The sequence below is a fragment of the Hemitrygon akajei genome, chromosome 1, assembly GCF_048418815.1.
Source record: "Hemitrygon akajei chromosome 1, sHemAka1.3, whole genome shotgun sequence".
In the NCBI taxonomy this organism is placed as follows: domain Eukaryota; kingdom Metazoa; phylum Chordata; class Chondrichthyes; order Myliobatiformes; family Dasyatidae; genus Hemitrygon; species Hemitrygon akajei.
In genome coordinates this window covers 107,317,520-107,333,205 of record NC_133124.1, presented here as the reverse complement: position 1 = coordinate 107,333,205, position 15,686 = coordinate 107,317,520, and the positions used below count along the sequence as shown (strand labels likewise).

The following is a 15,686-nucleotide window of genomic DNA, read 5'->3' as shown; positions in this document are numbered from 1 at the left end:
CCTAATTATGGACAATCAGCATGGTTTTGTACATGGCATATCTTATTAATTTGATTGAAAAACGTTTTATTCTGCACTTCGTTTTGGTACTACCTTGTATACTGTAGTATGAACTGATCTGTTCCAACAGCATACAAGACAAGTTTTTCCACAGTATCTTGGTACATGTGATAAAAATAACCCAATTTACCAAATTGCATTTGAATTGTACAATTATCAGTAAATATCCCCACTTTTAATCTTGTTGAAGGAAAGTCATTCATGAAGCAACTCAAGGTGGTTGCTTCGGACATTGTCCTGAGGAACTTCTCCAGTTAAGGAAAGAATATTTGGCCCCTCAGCCACATCATCTTCCTTATAATTCCAGCCACTGAAATATTTTCACTTATCCATTTTATCAAGACAATGATGCCACACTCAAAAATTTATTTGCTGTCATGGGGAGTCACTATTACATTACCACTAGAATTCAGGCCTTCAGTTGATGTTTTGATTAATGCAGAGCAAAATGATCCTTGTGGAAACCAAACTGGACAAGTGGTAGGTTATTGATGAGCAACAGTCATAATTGCACCTTCTGTCTCTGAATGTAGACTATCTGGACAGTCATTTAGTCAGACTGAATTTGTCTTGCTTTTCATGAACAAGTTATATGTGAACTATGTTCTACTTTGTCGGGTTGATACCAGTGGTTTAATAGCACTGTAGAGTCTTGGACAAAAGAACTGCATTCCAGAGCTAGCTGTACTTCTAACCAAGTCCAGTCTGGCAACTATTGTTTTGGCAAAAGTGGTCAATAGTGGTGTTACCAAGCCACACTGAGGCTGAAGTTGTCCACCAAGAGCACGTTCTGTGCTTTTGCTACTTTCATTGTGCTAAATTATTGGCTTAGTGGGGTGTGTTAGGTGGTAATGAGTGATTTCTTTAACCTTGTGCCAAGGGATCTGGAATCAACGTTGAGTACTGTCGGGCATATTTCTTCCCACCAGTATACCACTGGGCTATCACATTTGGTATGTCCATTCTGCTGTAGAACAATATGTACCTGAGAATTATGACAATCGGGTCTGGCATATTGTTGGATATAATTCTGAGAACTGCGAATGGCTTGTACTTGACAGGTCTGAGGGACAGCTTTCCCAGTTCAGGCCATCAATCCCCAGATGTTTGCAAGGAGGACTTTGAAAGGTTGCCTGGACAGCACATTGCTATATTCATGGCAAGTGATCAGTCCAGTTTTATTCTTTTTCTTTTTGTACATAGAGCTGTTGCTGCAATTGAGTGACATGCTTGGCTGCTTCAAGAGGGTATTTAATAATCAACTGCATGGGTAGGTCTATATTGGCCAGAGCTTGTAAGGATAGCAGGGCCCTTTTCTAATTGATGGAGGAAATCCAGATCATCACTGTTGAAACCAGTTTTTTCCCCCTATTTGACTGAAATTAAATTCCACATCTGCTTTGCAGGGAACTGAACGTGAATCTTTGAATTGTCCAGGTCTCTGAATTACTAGTCTGGTGATTTATATTACCAGTCTGGCAGCTTAACTACTAGTAAAGAGTATAAATGCCATTAAGCAGGTTATAATTTTGTTTTGATTGATTATTTCTCTCTGTGGCTTGTGGTGCATATTGGGTTGCAACCTTGCTGTTTCCTTAGCATTTGTCCGTTTATTATGAGGCCGAGTTGCCTGCTTGATGCTCAAATCAGCACAGATGAAAATGTGCAAAGATCTGGCCAGATTCGAACCCAAGACCACTTGCCTCGAGGTCTGGTGCGAATGCCACTACACCATCAGCTGGCTAATAAGTTAGTTTGCCTTAAGCTAATTCTTGGATTTGGATATATTATTGAGTGTTAATTTAGATAATTTATTTCCCACAGGTGAGAAACTAAAAGGCAATGAAGATGACCTAGCATCTGCAGTTGGAGCAGTAAAACAGGAGGATTATGACTCTGAGTGACTCCTGGTCCTCCGGTGGACAATGGCTTTGGGTCAGCCACAAGCTAGTTAACTTCAGGGTATAGGTACATGCACGTCATTTTGTGTCCTCTGCTCACCTTCTCTTTGAAAAGAAAATGCCAATATATCAGATCAAGGTTGAAGCACATGAAAAGGTGGCCTTCATTCCACCTTACAGGCAAGACTCTGCTCTCTACATTGACATCTGGCTGCTGATGTAATGATCCCATTGTCTCTGTTGCCACTGATCTGCGACAAATTTCCATCTTCAATTCAAATGTCTCGTTATTGTGCTAATTTTAAATTTAATGATGGATGTATATTTTTCTATGATATTGATTGATACACCTTCACTAGATCTCCTGTCATTTCATTTCCAGGTCAGAGCCCAGATTTGTTCTTTAAAAATCAGCCCTTCTGAAATAAAGGTCATTGTTTTGACTCATTTGCTTTGCCTTAATGTTTAAACATTGATTGCAGTGTTCAGTATTGTCTAAGTAGCTCATTGTGCAGTTAGCACATACAATGCTGGGAGGAACTCAGCAGGTCCAGCAGCATCTATGGAGTGGAAGGAACAGTTGATTCTTCAGGCTGAGGCCCTTCATCAGGACTGGACCAGAAGGGGGAAGAAGAGCAAGAAGAAGAAAATGGGGTGGTAAGAAGGAGTGCAAGCTGGCAAGTGATAGGTGAAGCCAGATGAGAAAAAGGGGTGGGTGGGGGAGGTGATGAATGGAGAAACAGAGGGCTTGATGGGTGGAAAAGGTAAAGGGCTGAAGAAGGAATCTGGTCAAGGAAAATGGACCATGGGAGAAAGGGGAGGAGGGGCCCCAGAGAGAGGTGATGGGTGGGTGTGGAGAAGAGAATGGGATAAGTGGGGAGCCAGAATGCGGATTGGAAAAAGAGAGGAGAGGGTGTAAAACTACCAGAAGTTAGATAAATCAATGTTCGTGCTGTCAAGTTGGAGGATACCCAGATGGAATGTGAGGTGTAGCTCCAACTTGACAGTGGCCTCATCATGGCAGCAGAGGCGGCCACCATTGGTTGTCAGAATGGGAAGGGGCAGTGAAATTAAAATGGTTGGGGACCAGTGGGTTAGACCATAGACATGGGAGTGGAATTAGGCCATTGAGCCCATGGAGTCTGCTCTGCCGTTCCATTATGGCTGATCCTGGATCCCACTCAACCCCATACACTTCTTGCCATGTCTTTGATGCCCTGATCAATCAGGAAACTATCAACTTCCACCTTAAATATACCCAAGGACGTGACCTCCACCACAGTCTGTGGCAGAGCATTCCACAGATTTACTACTCTTGCTGAAAATATTCCTCCTTACCTCTACGCTAAAGGGTCACCCCTCAATACCCCTTCATTCCTGGAATAATCCTCGTGAACCTCCTCTGGACTCTTTCCAAAGACAACACATCCAAATGTGTTTGACAATGCAGTTCACAATCTGTCGAGTCTCACTGATGAAGAGGAGGCTGCACCAGGACACTTTGTGTGTTTTAATCTGGATTTCCAGCATTGCAGAATCTCTCGTATTTATCATTATGCAGTTGTTTTTGGAGTGGTGCCTCATGTCTTTCATCACAGACTGGAGAATTGCCTAGAGTTGGCTTTAAAGGAAGGAACCAAAAGTGCTCAGACCTGGGGCTCCCTAAAACAATTTGTCAAATGTATTCACTTTCTCACAATCTCTGCTTTGGCTCACTTCATCCTTTAGGGAATTCCATTAAATTGCTGTGATTTGGTGTGAATAGGTGAATTTGGAGGAAAAAGTGTGGCTGTAAGGTTGTATAGAAGCAGAGACCAGAGTTGTGATTAAGATTTAAGAGGACTGTCAGTATGAGGTTAAAGCTCAATAATTGTAAAGTGTCATTCTCTCCACAGGCTTCAAACCTAAATCTAGACTTGTTCAATAAGTGTTAATAAAATGTAAGTTTGCAAAGCATCATAACCTGTATGAAATGTATATTGTAAGTACTCGGCATTCAAGATGAGGTAGTAAATTTGACGAGACATTGGGCTTTGTGGGAGAAGACAGGGTGTGGTAGTAGATGGTTGCCTCTCTGACTTGGAGGCCTGTGACTAGAGAAGTGCTGCAGGGATTGCTGCTGGGTTTGTTATAGTTTGTTATCTATATCAATGATCTAGATGATAATGTGGTTAACTGGATCAGCAAATAAGCAGATGACACCAAGATTAGGGATGTAGTGGACACTAAGGAAGACTATCAGAGCTTGCAGTGGTATCTAGACCAGCTGGAAAAATGGCAGCTGGAATTTAATATAGACAAGTGTCAGGTGTTGCAATTCAGTAGGACCTACCAGGGTAGGGCTTGCATAGTGAACACTAGGGCACTGAAGAGTGCCATAGAACAAAGGGATCTGGGAAGACAGGTCCACAATTCATTCAAAGTGGTGGCACAGATTGATGGGATTGAAAATTGGCATATTGGCCTTTATAAATCAAAAGAATTGAGTACAGGAAATGGGATGTTATGTTGAAGTTGTATAAGACATTGGTGAGGCCTAATATGGAAAATTATGTGTTGTTTAGATCACCTACTTGTAGGAATGAAGTAATTAAGGTTGAAAGAGTACGGAGAAAATTTACTAGGATGTTGCCAGGACTGGAGGACTTGGGTTGTAAGAAAAGATTGAATAGGTTAGGACTTTATTCCTTGGAACGTAGGAAATTGAGGGGAGATTTGATAGAGGCATACAAAATTATGAGGGGTATAGATGGGGTAAATGCAAGCAGGCTTTTCCCTCTGAGGTTCATGACTTAAGGATGAAAGGTGAAACATGTAAGGGGAACATGAGGGGAAACCTAAGTCAAAGGGTGGTGAGTGCATGGACTGAGCTGCCAGCACAAGTTGTGCATGCAAGCTTGATTTCAATGTTGTTAAGAGAAGTTTGGATAGGTATGTGGATGGTGGGGGTCATGGTCCGGGTGCAGGTCGATGGGAGTAAGCAGTTCAAATGGTTTAGAATGGACTACTTGGGCCAAAGGGCCTGTTGCTGTGCTCTGCTGGTAAGGCACAGAGTCATAGAAAAGTAGTGTCTGAATGACCAGAGATGAGTGAAATATGCCTTTCAGGTAATGTGTCAAATGATTATGTTCAAGAATGTTTTCTTTTAAAAAGCTAAGCATTTCTTATCCTACAGACCAAAATATCTTCTATGTGGTTTATCTCAATATTTGAAGGTTTGTGTGTGTGTGACCCCTTCTTTCCCCCCCCCCCCCCACTTTAGCTGTAGAGAGCAATTCGAATTGCTTTAAAGTTGATATTCCGGAAAAGGCAACTCAGTGTGATTGCCACTAGATCTACACCCTAAACATTCATTTCCTCCTGCACATTGTACGTGTAGTGATTCAAAAGACAGCTCACCAACACCCTCTTACGGTCTTATGAGAAAATCTGCAAATGCTGGAAATCCAAAGCAACAACAAAATGCTGGGAGAACTCAGCAGGTCAGGCAACGTCCATAGAAGGGAGGTGAACGATCGAGATTTCGGGCTGAGTCCTTTCATCAGGACTGTTTAACAATATTTATAAAGGAATAAGAAATTGTCCAATTCGAGAAGATTATACAATCTCTGACACAGAAGATGCATTTTTGCGGCTAGAACAGTAACACTGATGTTATGCTTAAGTTTCCGTTATTACAAGAGAGCTAGCTGTATGTGGTGGTCATGGATTCGGGCTGCATCAGCGGAAGTTGAGAGAGGGTCGAATTCCTGCATCAGGGAGGTGCTTAACCTTTAAACAAACTGATAAGCTCAGCGGTCAGCACTGAACCAGGGTCTCGAACAAAACGTGGACTGTTCTTTCACCTCAAAGTATACTGTTAGTTCAGTAGCGTTCTTCCTGCAGTTGACTTCCCCTTTCAAATTCCATGATCTTTCGACCACCTGGAGACAAGCTAGCCCGCCGGAACTGAGGCATTTCTGTACCGGCGAATATCCGGGAAGGGTTGGGGAGGAGTTAGTTTAATGAGCACATTCAGAGAATTGGAAAATTCGAAATGAAGCCTTGGGGAAGAAGCCAGCAATATTTCAACTATCTCACAGAAAATGCTGAAGGAACTCAGCAGATCGGGTAGTATTTGTGGAGGGGAGTAGACAGTCGACGTTCCAAGCCGAGACCCTTAATCAGATGCTGCCTGACTTGCCTCCAGCAGTTTGTGTGTGTTGCTGGAATTTTGCAGCTTCTGCGGAATCTTTTGTTTATTATTTCAAATGTGATATCGATTTACTTCTGCATTTCCGCTCCGGTGATGTATTCCCGGTGCTTCTCCCGGTTACGTCATGGCGCCGCGCGTAAGGGCCGTGCGCACGTCGGATGACGTGAGACGTTGAAGGACGGCCATGCCGGACTCGGGGAAGAGGGTGAGTATCTGGGTGCTTTGACCCTCAGTGAATTAAACCTGGGGGTGGTTCACAGGGCTTGGCAGCAAGTGGAGGAGCTTGGCCATTTTAACCGGTCAGAAAAAGCACCACAGTCTCATTTCTCCCGGGGACACTGCAGCCCTGGCGCAATGGCATCTGCCAGCTCCACTTCCACCCTCTTTCTGGAGATCTGGCCCATCCTTTCCACCCCCACGATTTCCCCCAGGGTCGCCGTTCTTCTCTGGTAATATCCGCGTCCTGTTCCATTGTGAAGACGTGAGCGATACTATGCGTTTCAGACGGCAGGTTCAACCTCTGAACTGGAATGCCTGAAGGAGCGGCTAGGAGGTCAGGGTGTTAAGCAACAGCCGGGTGTTAAAGAGAGAAACTAATAAAATGGAACCCACGCTCTTCAATTAGTTGCCACTTTCGAAATATTGGAAACAAAAAGGAGCATTACTCCAATCAGACTACGGCGAAATATTGTGTATAATTCACATAATCAAACGTGAAAGTCTTAAGAGATTGTAAAAATAATAAATTACCAAAGTGGTTCAGGGATAAGGAATTTCAGTTGCAATTTTAAACTGAAGAAACAGAGATTTGATAGAGGTGATAGAATAATTCAGTATATGAGCAACACAAAATGTTGGAGGAACTCAGCAGGTCAAGCAGCATCTATAGAGGGAAATAAATATTTGATGTTTTGGGTGATCATCCCCTCTTCTGGTCTCCTGAAAGCTTGTACTCCTCCCTTTCTGTCCACCTTATTCTGGCTTCTGCCCCTTACGTTCCAAACCTCATAAAAGGTCTTGACCCAGAACATTGACTATTCCCGTCCATAAATGCTGCTTGACCTGAGTTCCACCAGCATTTTGTGTGTGTTCCTCAAGATTTCCAGCATCTGCAGGATCTCTTGTGTCCATAATTTATTACAGGCCGCCATATTTGCACCGATCAGGATGCCAATCTAAACTAAACCCATCTGCCTGCATGTAGTCCATATCTCTGTTCCCTGTGTATTCATACATATGTCTAAATGCCTCCTAAATATCACTATCATATTTGCTTATACCTCCCCTCCTAGCATGATTTTGGGCATCTGCCACTCGGTAAAATTAAACTGCCTTGCACATCTCCTCTCAGGTTAAATATATGCCTTCTAGTATTTGACATTTCAGCCCTGTGGAAAAAGAATCTGTCTATCCTGTTTGTGTCTCTCATTACTTATTATTCATTTATTTGGAGCTACAAAACGGAACAGGACCTTCTGGCCCAATGAGCTATGCTGCCCAGCAGCACAGCTATTCAACACAGGACAATTTATATAGCTAATTGACTTACTAATTGAATTAAATATATTTAAATCTTACATCCATCCCACAACGTGAGGGAGTAAAAACCTTTGCATTATGGCTTCGTTGCAATGTACAGACATGAATTTATGAATCTAATGGCTTGTAGAAAGAAGCTGTCCCGTAGTTTGTTGGTCCTGGCTTTAATGCTGTGGTACAGTTTGCCGGATAGAAGCAGCTGAAGCAGTTTATGGTTGGCATGATTGGTTTCCCTGACGATCCTCCAGGTGTTCTGTCTGCACCTGATGCTGTAAATGTCCTTGATGGAGGGAAGTTTACATCCACAGATGCGCTGGGCTGCCTGTACCACTCTCTACAGTACCCATTGATCAAGGTCGATGCATTTCTCGAACCAGGTGGTGACACAGCCAGTCAAGTTGCTCTCCATGGTGCCCCTGTAGAAGTTCTTGAGGATTTGGGGGCTCATGCCAAACTACTTCACTTGCTTGAGGTGGAAGATACTCTTGTGCTTTTTTTTTGCCATACAGCTGGTGTTTACAGTCCAGGTGAGATCTTTGGTGATGTGTATACCAAGGAACTTGAAGCTACTCACCCTCTGAACTGAACTGTTGATCAGGGCGAGTCTGTCTCAGTTCCTCCTGTAATCCACGATCAGCTCTTTTGTTTTTTGGACATTGAGGGAGAGGTTGTTATCCTGACACCACTGTGTCAGGGTGTCAAACTCTCGTCTGTAGGCTGTCTCATCACTACTAGAAATAAAGCTGCTCAAGTCGTGTAATCTACGAATGTGATGAGACTGGAGCTGCGTGTGGCAGCACAGTCATGGGTGTAAAGGGAGTAGAGGAGGAGACTCAGGACACAACCGGGGGGAGGGGGCACCTTTGTCGAGGGGCAGAGGTGAGGGAGTCCATCCTTCCCACCTGTTGGCAATCCAATGGGTCTAGGATCCAGCTGCACAAGGCAGGGTGCGGGTCAAGGTCTCTCAGCTTCCTGTCAAGTCTGGAGGTAAGTATGGTGTTAAACTAGTCCAGGAACAGCATTCTAACATGTGCATCCCTCTTCACCAGGTGAGTGAGAACAGTGTGTAGTGCTGTGGCTATGGCATCATCGGCAGACCAGTTTCTTTGGTAGGCGAATTGTAGGGGTCCAGTGTGGGTGGTAGCATGCTGCAGATATAATTTTTAACTAGCCTCTCAAAGCATTTGCTTATAATTGTAGTGAGTGCGACAGGGTGCCAATCATTCAGGCATGCTACTCTCGCTTTCTTAGGCACAGGAACAATGATGGACAACTTGAAACAGGAGGGCACTACACACTGGGAGAGGGAGAGATTAAAAATGTTCATAAACACACACCAGCCAGCTGCTCAGCACACACTTTGAGGACATGCCCTGGGGTGCAGCTGTCTTGTGGCTGTTGACACATTGGAATGTTCTACGTACCTCGTTGGTGGCTCTCCTCGGGGGTTGAGTCCTATCAACCTCGAATCGAGAGTAATAAAACATTTAGCTTGTTCGGTAGCGAGATGGCAACGTTGGCTGTACTGTTGCATTTCCTCTTGAAGTAAGCAATGGTGTGCAGTCCTTGCCATATGCTGCATGTGTTATTGTGGCAGAGTTGTGACTGGATTTTGTCCCCATGTTGCTGTTTTGCCACCTTGATGGCTCTGTAATTCATGGTACGTTTTTGGACTGTGGGAGGAAACTGGAGAACCCAAAGAAAGCCCATGAGATCGTGGGGAGAACTAATCTTTTTAACACCTGTTACGTACCCCGTAACTGGGTCACTTACCAGCAAAGATAGAGAGGTCCGTTGAAGTCTGATGGTACTATTTTTAACAGTATTTATTGGTAAAAATACACAAAAATAATATCAATGCAACCATACAGATAATATATGTCATCAATACTAAATCTAAAAGCGCAGGTATAATAATAATCAATAAGAAATAACTCTATCGTTGTCTAGGGGATATTGTATTGTCCGATGGAAATATAAAAGTCACTCAAGTTCATTCAAGCTGCGGCTTTTGGTTGGAGAGAGAGACGGATTAAAACTTGCCCATTCCCTTTTTGATGTCAATCCTTCGAGAGTCGTTGGGGCTGATTTCTCCTTTGTTGTTAGCTAAAGCCGTTCTTCTGTGGCAAGGCCCACCAATTCCGAGGCAAATGGAAAAGGACGCACGTGGCTTTCCACCGGCTTTCGCTATTACGCTGTTACAGGATTTCTAGCGTTTCTTCTGGTGCGTCTGAGGGGCTGTTCCCACAGACCCTCTTTTATCCCCACTCACGAGGTCTCAGATGTCGATCAGGGTGGAATGATGCCACCCCCCAACCAGCCCACGTTGCCTGAGGGCCTCCATGAAGTACAGTACTCAATACACAATTCCGTCTCCAAGAGACAATGGCCGTTTCCCGTAGCTTTGTATCGCCGAGGGGCCAAGACATTCCAAACGTCTCTCTCTCATTTCCTGGGTCTCCTGACCTGAATTAATAGCGATCTGGCGATTCTCAAAAAGGAGGGGGCCTCGGCCCCTCAGAGTTGGGCACAGGCGTAACACACCGCACTCCAGAATGCTCCAAGTTGTAATAGTGTTGCACTAACCCTTATGCTACCATGACATAATAGATATACTTCTATCAATTCGCCTCTTGGCTACTGACACTGGTGAAAACAGTCCAAGCTTATTCAACCTCTCCTTAAACCTAATACAATCCAATCCAGGTTTCAATTACCTCAAATCTGTGTCCCCTCATTTTTGATCTTCTCATGAAGGAAAGTAGATTCTTCCTATTAAGCTCACCATACTGTGCCATGAATTTCCATTCTGCATCCTCTCTTCCAAAGTGTATAGAGCTAACTCATCCTGTCTTTCTACATTAGAATTTTCCAATCCTGACAACATCCTCATGAGCCTTCCTGGTGTTGTCTCTTGCACAATCCCAATTTGTCCTGTAATTTGGCTGTTGTGTTGTTGTCTGACTAGTGTCATATATCGTTCTAACACGCCCTTCTTGATTACATATTCAATAGCTTGGGTAACCTTGAATACCTTTTCAACACCTTACTGACCTGCCTGGTGAACTTTACACATCTGTGCACATATGCTCCAAGGTTCCAGTTATTGTATATTCTTTATCTTGTTTTGGACCCTGTCCCCCTCCCCTTTTCCAGTCGGATAACTTTACCCATTTCCATTTACCACTTTCTTTCCAGCTGACCAGACTAGAATATGCTCAAAGCTATTCAGCATCCGTGGAGCATGGAAGGTAGATGTGGGGAAGGCGGTGGAATATGTTGGTTCTGTGACAATTACTGGGGGAAAAAATTACTGTATAATGACACTAGTTTTCTAGTGTTAAATAAATTCAGTGTCATCTCCTTACCCTTTTACACGGTAAAATTTTACAGATCAGTTCTATCTATTGAGTCACAATGGTAAAATGTAGCAAAGATAAACCAAACGAATGATTGTACTCATCATCACATAAAGTGCCACATCTTCAATGTGAACCTTGCTGCTAATTATCATGCAATAAATGTAGATGAGCTGAAAACAACTTTTCATTCTTTGATAGCACTTGAAATTTCAGTTTGATGTTATTTTCATAAAAATAAAACAACCTTATGGGCTTTATGCAGTGACTTTATTCCAGAATTTGGAAAGTGGAAACTAATTGAGCGTAGGTTTCAACTTCATCAGTTTCCCCCTGTGGCTGTAAACTGTTTCTCAATATCCTGACCTCTCGGCTACTTTTTCCTGGGCTAGGCTATTGCTTAAACTAAAATCACTCTTTAAGTTGCAGTGTCCTTCTGAAATTTAGGATTATTTGCCATGCTCTGGATATTAGTGGAATTTCATCAAGTTCAGTGGAACATTTTTGAGTAGAAGTTGAAGGAGATTTAGGCTGACAAGCCCTTTTGGATAGATTCCTTATGTTTTTATGAAATATATGAAAATCTAACTGAACCAGTTCATCAAATTCAATTAAAAAATCTTAATATTCTTAGAAACCTTTGTTAGTATGTGAGTATTCCATACTAAATAAATGAGATCATTGCTGGAACACTTAAAATATATAACAATATGGATATGAATTCATCATCATTATATGCCACATCTTATGAAGTGGGTGATCATGGTGTCATGACAATGAAAGTTCTTGGCAAATTTTTCTACAGACATGACTTACCATTGCTGCCTTCTATACAGTGTCTTTACGAGATTAGTGACCCCAGCCGTTATCAATACCCCTCAGAAACTGTCTGCCTGGTGTCAGTGGTCGCATAACCAGGACTTGTGATATGGACCAACTGCTGATATGACCATCCACTGCCTGCTCCCATGGCTTCAAGTGACCCTGATTGGGGTACTATGAAGATGCTACACCTTGCCCAAGGGTGACCTGCAGAGTAGCAGAGGAAAGAAGCACCTTGTATCTCCTTCGGTAGAGACTCGAATATGAATTAGGAAGTTTAATTAGTAAGTTTTCAGGTGACAAAATGGTAATATTGATTGCGGGGAGGAAAGTTGTAGGCTACAGCAGCAATATATATAATGAGTTGCTAAGATTAGCAGAGCAATGGCAGATAGGATTTAAACCTGACAAGTGCAAAGTGATCCTCTTTGGAAGAATTAACAAGGGTAGTGTCTACACAATGAATGGAAGGCACATACAGGGTACTGAGGACCAGAGGGCCCTTTGTATGCAAGTCCAAAGAACCCTGAAGATAGCAATACAGATGGATGAGGTGGTGAAGAAGACATGCATGACATTTGCTTTCACTAGTCAAGGCACAGAATACAAGAGTTTTTAAAGTCTTGGTATAATTTTAGAATGCATTGGTTAAGCCATTGTTGGAGTAGCGTTTTCTGTATATGTATTATTACTAATATAGGAAAACATCATTCCATTGGAGGTGGTGCAGTGGAGAATGATCAGGACATTATACCAAGATAATGTCCTGGTAAATCACTGCACCACCTCCAGTGGAATCATAGCCCACCTATATTAGAATATTAGAGATTTTTTTTAAAGTCTTGGTACAATTTTATAACACATTGGTTAAGCCATTGTTGGAGTACCGTTTCTCCTTGAATGATGTAACTAGCTTCAGAGTTCGATGTTTAGCTGGATGAATCATTGCTGAAGACAGAAGTATTTAATATGAGCATCATAATTTCTTTTTTTTAAACTTTAGGTATCATGAGATATAAAGTTTGAAGAGCTTTTACCTGTTCACTTTGCAATGGCAATGACAGCCCGTCTCATACCCAGGTGCATCCGGCACCTGAGTGCTTCGTTCCTCACTGTTCCAGTCTCTGCTACTGTGCTAACTACCTGCAGGCGAATCATGCCTGAACAGTGCTGGTCGTCTGTGCCGTTTGCTGGTGTGCACAGGTCTGCTGTTTGCCACCAAACTGACTTGTCTCCTGCTGCTGAAAAACCCTTCATCCAGCATCCAGAGGACACAAAGATGAAGGAGCTGATTGAGTTAGCCCAGACTGTAGAGGAGCTGCTACAGATTCCCAGTAACCAGAAAATCACTGGCAACCAAGCAGCTTCAGTGCTTATTCGTATTTGTGGCCTGAAGATAAGCCAGAAGCTGGACTCACAGGATATTATGGGGGACGAGCGCTTCAAGCATCTTTTGAACACCATTGACAGACAGGTTGGTGACTTTCATTTTGTGAGAAACTTGGCTCATCAGGGATGCTATATGTAGTGAAATACTGTGTTGTCAGTGTATCACCAGCTGGAATAATAATTTTTGGGTAATATACTGTCAGAATTATAATCCAGGCATGGTGAAATTAAAGCATGATAGTTTTAAGAATTTACATCCAATTTATACGAATCTAGAATGTATATGTAGCCAGTAGTAAAAAGTGAGCATGAAGGTGTCAAATATTCTTCATGAATACTGGGAACCTGATGTTCATACTTGCTTTGTCTTTTATATTGCTTGTGTTTATGATTAATCCTAAATTGCCTCCTCCCCCCCCCACCCCCCACTATCCTCCTCACTTGGTTTCCCCCGTCACTCACCAGCTTGTACTCCTTCCCCTCACCACCTTATTCTGGTGGTTTCCCTCTTCCTTTCCAGTTCTGATGAAGTGTCTTGGCCTGAAAAGTCGGCTATTTATTCCTCTCCATAGTTGCTGATTTCCTCCAGCGTTTTGTGTGTTGCTCTGGACTTCTGGCAATTGCAGAATCTCTTGTGCTTTTGGCTTATTAAGTCACTCTGTTGTAGTAAGGTAACCAGAGGTGGGCAATAAACTTTGTCCTTCCTAGAGTATCCAAAAATGAACAAAATAAAAATAGAAAATAATGAAAGCACTCAGCAGGTAAGGAAGCATACGTGCTTGAGAAAGAGAATTGAGTTTTTGAGTTGATATTTTAATCAGAATTGAAAAAAATGTTTTTTTATATAATGGTGGGGTTGGAAAGAACCAAAGAGTAGGCCTGTGTTGCAGACCTGGAGTAGTTGAAAGACAGAGTGGTGTTTGTGCCAGCTGAAAGAGTAATAAAGACTGTTGATGTAAGTAGAAGATGGATGAAATATGAAATAACCAGAAGAGGGATGAATAAAAAACCTTAATGTTAGAAATATAAGAATATCTGAGATTGTCTTAGGTGCAGAACATTTTAATATGAGTAGTTGGAATGTGAGAAGCTGTCCTTCGGGTTTGTATGAAGCTAGAGTGAGATTGGGAATTATAGTGAAAAGCAACTGGAAGCTTATTGTCTGCCTTGCATAATAAATAAAACAATGTGCAGAACAGCTGCACAACCTATGTTTGCCTTTTTCAGTCCACGTCATAAATTGGTCAAACTTAAATGGAAAGAGTTTGAGGTTCTGGATGATGGGATAGGAAGAGGTGAGAGAGCAGACCTTGGATCTCATGTTTCTAGACATTACACCATGTGGGACCTTGTCAGATGCCTGATGGAAATCCACATGTCAATGCCTGTTGCCCTACCTTCAATAACCTTGGTTATCTCATCAAAAAAATCTACCTAATTAGCGAAATACAATATTTTTTTTTACACAAAACATACTATCTCTGATTACTGCCTACACTGACAAATTTACATAAATTCTATCCTTTAGAATTTTCTCCAGAACTTTCCTACCTCAGAAGTAAACTCACTAGCTTGTCTTTATTGGGCTTATCCTTGCTGCCCTTCTTAAATAAAGGAACAATATTGGCTGTTCTTCAATATTCCCTTGTCTTCCACATTGTGAACATGCTTTCTTTTGTCCTCTTGGTAATTTCAGATTTAATTCATATCTTTCCCTCAGATGTCCCTTTTTATATTCATAAGCCTGTACCACCACCTTTCACCTGACACCACCACCACTTGCATCATTCAGACTCTCTTGGTCTCCACATTTTTTTTCCCTCTGCAAAAGTCATTCTTTTTTATCTTCATTATTTCGAGTTATATTAAAATGTTGTTAACTGAATTGCTAATCCTGCTTCTTTATCCAGAAATGCAGCCCAACCTACTGAGTGTTTCCAGCATTTTCTATTGTCCTTTCCTTCATCTTCATACATTGCTTTTGCTTTAGGAATGTAAATACTCATGGAAATCTGATCTGTCTGTGGTTGAAGAATTCTGTGAATAGTCACTCTGATGGACAGTTTCATACTCCACCAAACTGACTTTCACTCTCACCATTGTTCAGTTGTGTTCACTTGGTCCCTCACTTTTTCTCATGTATGTGCACAACACCTTCATAGTAGTGCAGTGGTTGCACTGGACCTGTATACTAAGGCATGTATTGTTGATCTGGGAACAGAAATTAGAATTTTAATTTAATAAATGTGGACTAATAAAGTTTATTATCATTAATGGAGATCATGAATCCAGTGGGTTATCTTAAAAATATGGTTTCCTTCCCTAAGGGAGGGAAATTTACCATCATTGTTCTGTCTGGCCTAGGATCTTAGATCACAACCGTGTGCTTCTCAGTAAGTCTGTTCAGATAGCCTAAAATGA

General features: G+C 42.2%; 2 protein-coding genes across 2 annotated transcripts in view; both read left to right on the top strand.

The window, feature by feature from the left end:
• Positions 1 to 2,408, top strand: part of ccdc12 (coiled-coil domain containing 12) — an 82,212-nt gene extending 79,804 nt beyond the window's left edge. Inside the window, exon 7 of the mRNA XM_073049226.1 lies at positions 1,885 to 2,408. Coding sequence (XP_072905327.1) covers positions 1,885 to 1,964 — 80 coding nt within the window. The 3' untranslated portion in view covers positions 1,965 to 2,408. The remainder of the gene's footprint in view (positions 1 to 1,884) is intronic.
• Positions 2,409 to 5,720: 3,312 nt separating this feature from the next.
• The window catches only part of tbrg4 (transforming growth factor beta regulator 4), a 34,754-nt gene continuing 24,788 nt past the window's right edge, over positions 5,721 to 15,686 (top strand). Inside the window, exons 1-2 of the mRNA XM_073049212.1 lie at positions 5,721 to 6,361; positions 12,880 to 13,350. Coding sequence (XP_072905313.1) covers positions 12,928 to 13,350 — 423 coding nt within the window. The 5' untranslated portion in view covers positions 5,721 to 6,361; positions 12,880 to 12,927. The remainder of the gene's footprint in view (positions 6,362 to 12,879; positions 13,351 to 15,686) is intronic.